Below are 8,178 nucleotides of genomic sequence, written 5' to 3' on the forward strand. Positions count from 1 at the left end.
CAGCAGCTTGGTGGCAGCAGCCAAGTCATCGAGGCAGCATACCATTCATCGACATCATCATCTTCTTCCCCCTGCGCCGCCGCTGCCTGATCCTTTTCGCCGTTCGACATCTTCTGGGCCGTCGACCAAACGAGAAATTGATGAGAGAATCCCGCAGAGAACTCGACGAAGAAAGTCCACTCATCATTCAATTGACACGTGACCATCCCAACATGGCCGCGAAAAGGACCAATGTGCTCATCTACTCTGGACCTTCTACCTCTCTGCCATCGGTGCGACACGTCACATGGACTCTGAGGCGCTTGCTTGGACCGAAATATGCAATTCAGACAATCGCATCCGACCAGCTTCTCAAAGAACCATGGCCGTCAACTTGCGCTCTGCTGGTGATTCCTGGTGGCGCCGACTCTGGCTACTGTCGCATCCTCAATGGTGAAGGCAACCGGCGGATCAAGACTTACGTCAATAGTGGTGGCAATTACCTCGGCCTGTGTGCTGGAGGCTACTATGGGACGTCCAAGTGCGAATTCGAGCTTGGCCGCAAAGGCTGGGAGGTAGTTGGAGAGCGCGAGCTAGCTTTCTATCCTGGAACCTGCAGAGGTCTAGCATTCAAGGGATTTGTATATGGTAGTGAGAAGGGTGCAAGAGCCGTTAAGCTCAAGGTCAATTCTGCCGCACTCATTGGCTCGACTGGGAATTTCAATTCTTACTACAATGGCGGCGGAGTCTTCGTAGATGCAGCTGGCCTCAAAGATCGTGGCGTACAAGTTCTCGCCACCTACGAAGAAGACTTAGCTGTCGACTCTGGAGAGCCAAAGGCTGCAGTCGTATTTCGCAAGGTAGGCGAAGGAGCTGCCCTGCTTACCGGTCCACATCCTGAGTGAGTGCTTGCTGGCAAGATAGCGACGATCTGCTGACTTCATCCAGATTCGCTGGCATCAATCTCAATCGTGATGAGACATCCAATCCCAATTACGGAGAGATCATCGATGCACTGCTTGCCACCGACAAGCAGCGTACGGATTTTCTCAAGGCATGTCTCAGGAAATTTGGGCTCGAGACTAGCGAGGAACCTCAAGCGGTACCTTCCCTTTCTCATTTACATTTGTCTTCTGCACAACCCGGTGAAGTTGCAGATATGCTGCAGAGATGGCGACAAGCAGGCATCCTGGCGGGAGAGACAGGTTGCTATGTCATCAATGGCGAGAACGATACTTTCAAAGTCAAGATCGAAGGCCGATGGGACTTTGATGACTTGAAAGAGGCTGTCACCGAGGTCCTTCCTGATGCCATCAAGGACGCGGCGTCTGCTATGTCGAATGCTACCGTCGCAGACAATGAGCGGAACATTCAAGCTGATCATGACTCTGCGGACAGAATCCTCGACTATAGCGCGATTACCAAGACGCTGATACCGCATACACAGTCGGTACCCACGGCGAAGGCTACATCGCATTTCCAACACGCTGCTTTCTACAGCCACCTAGCACATTTCCAAGCCAAGCAGCCTGGACTTTCTGGTGACTATGGCCGAGTAATTCTCTACGGCGAAGTGGTCACTTCTACGCAGACGATACTTGAGAAGAACACCACACTACTAGCCAACCTACCGATCGGCACCACGTGTACAGCCACTACTCAAGTCTCTGGTCGTGGTCGTGGTACCAATGTGTGGGTCTCGCCGCCTGGTCAGCTCATCTTTAGCACCGTGCTGAAGCATAGTCTATCGCTATCAAGCTCAGCTCCTGTTGTCTTCGTGCAGTACCTTGCTGCACTTGCAGTCGTCGCAGGGATCCAGAACTATGACAGAGGTTACGACAAGTTGCCGATCAAGCTGAAGTGGCCAAACGACATCTATGCCCTGGATCCTGCGAAGGTAGGAGCAAAAGTTAACGACATCCAATCTTATGTCAAGATCGGCGGCATCTTGGTCAACAGTTCCTATAGCGGAGGCGACTACACGTTGATCCTCGGCATTGGCCTCAACTTAGCCAATGCCGCGCCCACGACCTCGATCAATCAACTCGCGAAGAAAGCTGGCCTGAAAGAATTACAGCAAGAAAAACTGCTGGCCGCTATCTTGGTCAATTTCGAGTCCCTCTATGCCCGTTTCTGCCGTTCTGGATTCTCAAAGCAGTTTGAAGATCTCTATTATCAAAACTGGCTGCACACCGATCAAGTGGTTACGCTAGAGACCGAAGGTGGCGCGAAAGCCAAAATCAAAGGCATTACCACTGACTGGGGTCTTCTTGTCGCCGAAGGCGTGGATATTGACGGCAGGCTGAGTGGCAAGAGATTCGAATTGCAAAGCGATAGCAACTCTTTTGACTTCTTGAAAGGTCTCCTGAAGAAGAAAGTCTGAAGTCTGGGCGATACTACGCTGGATGGCAGTAGTAGACACCAAGGTCTTCAGGCAATTCTACAGGATCCCCACGCCAAGATGCAGTGTCAGTCTTCGACACCTCGAAAGAGCAAGACGCGGGCCTATATTCATCCTAATTGGCAGCGCAGCTGCCAATCTAGACACCGCGGCCACCGCCCGCGAAAATCTAAGTTGTCCGCCAAGACCGAAATGATTGGCTGAGAAATTTCGCAGAAGTAATATACAATCAAAGATTGAAGGGAAATTTGACTTACCCCGGATTTCAGCGTAGAACGTCAATCGAAACAAAGATTAAAGTAAAGGGGAATTTAACTTACCCCGCATTTCTTAGCTTATTAGCTAGGGTATTAGCTTAATAGTAGTAATATTTAATTAAAGATTTAAGTACATTTCCTATTAATTGGGTATAAAGGTGTTAGCTTAATAGTAGTAATATTTAATTAAAGATTTAAGTACATTTCCTATTAATTGCGTATAAAGGTATTAGCTTGATAGTAGTAATATTTAATTAAAGATTTAAGTACATTTCCTATTAATTGCGTATAAAGGTATTAGCTGAATAGTAGTAATATTTAATTAAACATTTAAGTACATTTCCTATTAATTGCGTAGTAGTAATATTTAATTAAAGATTTAAGTACATTTCCTATTAATTGCGTATAAAGGTGTTAGCTTAATAGTAGTAATATTTAATTAAAGATTTAAGTACATTTCCTGTTAATTGCGTATAAAGGTATTAGCTTGATAGTAGTAATATTTAATTAAAGATTTAAGTACATTTCCTATTAATTACGTATAAAGGTGTTAGCTTAATAGTAGTAATATTTAATTAAAGATTTAAGTACATTTCCTATTAATTGCGTATAAAGGTATTAGCTTAATAGTAGTAGTATTTAATTAAATATTTAAGTACATTTCCTATTAATTGCGTAGTAGTAATATTTAATTAAAGATTTAAGTACATTTCCTATTAATTACGTATAAATAAAAAAAATAGCTAGTATAGGACTCGAACCTACGACCTCTTAACCCCTATCGATCTTATAACTCCTTTAAGATATATGCCTTTATATAGTAGGGACTATATTAAGTAGTATAGCCGGGAGAAATAGAATTATTAATAGTTAAGAATTAAGTTAGAGCTAATACTAGCTAATACCTACTAATACTAAATTCGAAGGTCGTCGATTTATATAAAAGTTTTACGTTCTATAGAACCGACCCGCGCGGTTCTAATAGTATAATTTTTATTGAAATCGGATTAGTATTTATCGAGATATATATAGGATACTCCGTATTCTATAGCTATCTAGTCTAGGGGCGCCCTAATATAATAGCCTATAGGGTACTAAGTATTAGCCTAATCGGGGGGGGGGGGGCAATAGTAAGGCTCTAGGGCGTCTAGTAGGTATATCGACTTTTTTTTTATACTAGATATATAATTTTCGCTAAGTCTACGAGTTAGTTTCGAGGAGGAGGAGTACTTTATATATTAATCTACTATATATAGTTTTATACTTAGACGGCGTCTAGGATAGGAGGTAGTAGTACTACTATATCGGAGTTAGGTTTTAACTTTCGAGGAGGAGTACTTTATACATTAATCTACTATATATAGTTTTATACTTAGACGGCGTTTAGAATAGACTGTAACTACTAAGAGGAAATTCTATTATCGAGTTCCTATCTAAGTAACTTAACAGGTTGCTAGACTATTATACTAACTCGCGCGGCTCTAATTCTATAATTTAAGTAAACGTATATATTTCTTTGATTTTCGAATATATCTAGGTTATATAACGGACTAAGTTGTCCGGTAATAAAGGTATAGTTTCTACTAATATTAGCCTAATCTATCCTAATACTCTTATAATATATTGTATACTAGCATTATAAATATATACCTGTAACTAGTATATTTACTTTCTATATATACGTTTATATATACTCTTTACTATATATGCTATCTTATTATATATATATATATAGACTTCGAAAAAAACCCCTTTCCTAAAAAGTAAAAAAAAGGGATCGTAAAATATTTAAAAATTAATACCTTGAACTGTGCTATTATTATAGCGAGGTCCAAAGTATTAAATAGTCTGCCGCCGGAGGATTATAACGCTATATAGTAGCCGGACACCCCTGCTCCCGAAAATTTCAGGCCCTCAATAAAGTGTATAAGGACACTCGTCAAACAGCAAACCAATTCAAATGATTGGATGCCGGGTTGGAATTTAAGTTCGTATATAGAGTGTACACCGTACCTAGGAAATCCGGGGTAGCCTAGGTTAGGGAGGTACTCACCGCCGGCTTTTTTTAAGCAACGCCAAGCCGAAAATTTTCGAACGTGGATAACCTCTGCGCTGCTACTCTTGGAACGCGCCCGCGGTCCACAACACTTCCTAGTATGGAGATTCTCTCGTCTCGACGTCGGCTACTGAGGCGAAGGAGATTAATCAGAAGTGGGTGGGGAGGTGGATCAATCAGGAGTGATCTTGGCATTGCAAAGGCATCGAAAAGGTACTATAGGGCATGATACGGTATCGACAGTCGTCTGTATATTATCCAATTCAAAGTGAGTGGCATTTCAATGGTGGTCGGCATCGGTCGGACTTTCGGCTCGGCCTCGGAACTTGACAACTCCGTGCCCGTTCACGTCTTCCTCCTCTTCGCGCTGCTCTTTCTCTCTTCCATTTCCCTTCACACTTCATCGGGCGAGTCGGCCGTGCAAGAAATGTAGCAACATCCAAGAGCTCGTATGACTAGATGCCTACGAGGCCGCGAGACGAGCACAGAGGCCTACCAATTTCCGTCTTATCAAGGCCTTATCGAGTTCCCTCTCCATTCTACAGGCTACAGCGCCCGTCGCCCTGCTTGATGCCGGCTAAATTCCCGATCTTGCTTCTTGGACAACAACGCTCTCGTTATCGGCAGGACCAGGCCGCCCGCTATCATGAAGAACCCGGCCGTTGATATGCCTAGAGCCCATCTCAGCGACATGCTGGAGCCGACAATGGCATAGACAGCACTTGGCCCAGCCAGAGTACTCAGACCAACGAACGTATTCAGCATACCGGTCTTCGAAGCTAGGTTCTCGCTTCCGAACAAGTCTGCCACAACGACCGGAAAGAGCGAAATAAAGCCTGAGCCCAAGAATCCCACGTACACCACGAAGATGGTCATCAGCGCCGTGGCGGCTCGTGTATTATCCTGGGTATTTAGGATCCCTGGCAGCCAGAATGCAAAGTGGCCAACACCACATAGCAGGAAGCTTAATGATAGCGCCGTGAGCTTGCCGTACCTATCTGCAAAGTAGCCAATACCAATTCGGCCGAATATGGAGAGGCCATTCATGATTCCAAGCAGCCACGAAGCGTACGTTGAGCTTATACCCCGTGCTCGAGCTGAACTTGGCACCAGGAAATACCGGGGCAAGAACCCTGCCATTGCTACCGTACATCCTACCAGCGTCCAAACGAAGCGTTTGTCTTTGAGAAGGACCAAATCAATCATCTTCCTGGATCGCGACCGGTGCACCTTCGCTCGCAAAACCAGGATGGATGGTATGAGAATCCCAGTTGCCAGATATCCGAGGATGCGAAACGTTGCAGCAAGACCGAATCTTCCGAGCATGATCTGAACACAATAGGGCAGGATACAGCCGCCAAGCGCCCCTCCAGAAACCACGACACCGTTCGCAAGACCATGTTGGCTGCCAAAGTACTGCGCCGAGATAGACGTGGCTGGCATGTAGACGAATGCCAAGCCAATGCCGAACATTAGTCCTTGAGATAGGAAAATCTCAGTGTATGTTCTGGATACACTTGCGGCGAACATTGCTCCAATCATCAACGCGGAACCGAGTAGAAGCGAGATTCGATATCCCAACAAGTCTGCGAACCGCCCTGTGAGCGCACCCAGAATGAAATAAAGGCTCGATGCGACCGAACCGACTACGATGAGCTTCTCTGGTGGTATCGATGGGAACAGGACTTCCTGGTAGTAGTCCTGAAACACACCGTAAGTATTTGTGTAGCCCACGCCAACGAAGAGAACAGCAGATGCTGCGGCAATGACAGGCCCTCCAGAAGCTGTTGCAAACTCCTCGGAGGTCTCAAGGCTCTGCTCGTTCTCCTTAGAATTGTGATGCGTGTGGTATGCCATGTTGGTGCAGAGTATATCCCTTTGTGAACTGCTGACGGCGAAACGCTCACTTTTTCAGTCATTCACGCCTTGTCGCATCGCTACCGAGGCTCGCGAATACCATACCGTCATTGCATTAAGTCCCCGAAGTCTCGGACCGACAAATCTATTGCTCTAGAAGGCCTGAAACATCAAAGGATTCGGCCTCATCCGAGGGGCATTTGCTGCTAACCATGTTGAGGCTCTCTTCACGGCTTACGAAACTTCGCAAAAGCTCGATGTCTTGGCATGGCACTTCATGTCAGCTTCCTTCTACGTTGCGTTTCCAATCACTGCGCCCTTCCGACTCAGCTCTCTTGATTTCAGGATACATTGGCTATGAATCATCCAGGCCTAGTCCTCCCACGCTCGTGTTCCAGGGCTGACTTGGGCTAAGCTCAGCTATAGGCTAGGGTTGCCCATTGCAGTCAATTCTGGCTAATTAGGAGCGAATAAGCATTGAGCGCAGATTTCTCGCGAGAGATCATCTGCCACGTGCACACATTCATGTTGTTTCGTCCCCTGATGCGCATCACAAACAGTGGAAAGGCTTGAAAGATAAGGTAGAACTACGGCAACTCTGCCGCTCGTGGTCCGCCAGATTTCGCGCTGCCTTATCAAACCACAGTTGCGGACAAAGTCGCCAAGCTCGGCAAGAATTGTAATCAGTCGCACCGGTTGAAATATCACAGCCCTTGCACGTGGAGGAACCTCAAGTTCACTTTGCAGAAACCGAATGGACAGTCAGCGCTAGATCTACTGCCGTCTGTCGACTCCAAGCACGCAAAAGGCCATTGGTCGGATCCTTTCAAGTCGGACGCCATTGGAGAGTATCAGATTACGTACACGGTGATCGCTTCCGCCTTGCAGGACAAGAACGTGATCGCTTCCACTCCCAGCCGCTTCAACTACATTCCAGCAAAACCAGAGTTGGAACCAATCCTACCCGATGACTATCCGGGCGAATATCTGGTTCGGACGTCGAAGATACAACAGAATGGAAATTCTACGACTCGCCTTGGTGTCATCAGCCAGGAACCCGCGGCGTTGTCAATAGAAGATTGCACATCAACACTAAACACCAACATTAATCTGGTCTTCATGCTTGTGGGGCGCCACGAGCGTGGTCATCGGCCAGCGCCATTTCCAAAGAAATATGATGTTGTGGCGCAATTGAAGAGCACCACTTTCGTGATGCCACGGCGAGCAAGACCTGAGTTGCACACCGTTCAAGCACTGCCGCACAGCAAAGCAATTCTCAAGCAGTCGCTGAGCAACAGTCAACGCTACACTGCCGCCTTCCGACAATGGGATGTACACGATTCGGAAAGCGAAGGTATGAAGCTTTCCAAATCAATCCGAAGCTTTTATCAATTACTGACTTCAATACAGATGACAAGCGTTCCCGCTTCGAAGAAGTCTTGACGAACACGATAACGATCCCCTTCAGCGTGCACGTGGACCAAGCTTTAAGCCCTGACTTCTGGTCGCCGCTTTTGAGTCGAAGATATACCATCGAGCTCACGGTCACCCTGGACGAAGATTCGAGCAGCACGACGAAATTGAAATTGCCCGTGCAGATTTATCGGCCGCCTGGTGTCTCTGATTGA

The 8,178-nt window shown here is 46.2% G+C and overlaps 3 protein-coding genes across 3 annotated transcripts; 2 read left to right on the forward strand and 1 right to left on the reverse strand.

Annotated features, from left to right (window-relative positions):
* Positions 1 to 140: 140 nt before the first annotated feature.
* On the forward strand, positions 141 to 2,362 carry MYCFIDRAFT_46146 (uncharacterized protein; the record flags this gene model as incomplete). Its single annotated transcript, XM_007921793.1, has 3 exons — positions 141 to 880; positions 928 to 1,276; positions 1,343 to 2,362. The coding sequence occupies 3 exons, from the start codon at positions 141 to 143 to the stop codon at positions 2,360 to 2,362; spliced, it is 2,109 nt and encodes a 702-aa protein (XP_007919984.1).
* A 2,877-nt stretch (positions 2,363 to 5,239) lies between these two features.
* On the reverse strand, positions 5,240 to 6,550 carry MYCFIDRAFT_129398 (uncharacterized protein; the record flags this gene model as incomplete). Its single annotated transcript, XM_007923365.1, has 1 exon — positions 5,240 to 6,550. One exon carries the CDS (start codon positions 6,548 to 6,550, stop codon positions 5,240 to 5,242), a length of 1,311 nt encoding a protein of 436 aa, XP_007921556.1.
* A 267-nt stretch (positions 6,551 to 6,817) lies between these two features.
* Positions 6,818 to 8,178, forward strand: MYCFIDRAFT_85020 (uncharacterized protein; the record flags this gene model as incomplete). The annotated part of the gene is made up of 3 exons (XM_007922401.1): positions 6,818 to 6,829; positions 7,136 to 7,904; positions 7,961 to 8,178. 3 exons carry the CDS (start codon positions 6,818 to 6,820, stop codon positions 8,176 to 8,178), a joined length of 999 nt encoding a protein of 332 aa, XP_007920592.1.

The sequence above is a fragment of the Pseudocercospora fijiensis genome (genome assembly GCF_000340215.1).
Source record: "Pseudocercospora fijiensis CIRAD86 unplaced genomic scaffold MYCFIscaffold_1, whole genome shotgun sequence".
NCBI classification, from domain to species: Eukaryota; Fungi; Ascomycota; class Dothideomycetes; order Mycosphaerellales; family Mycosphaerellaceae; genus Pseudocercospora; species Pseudocercospora fijiensis.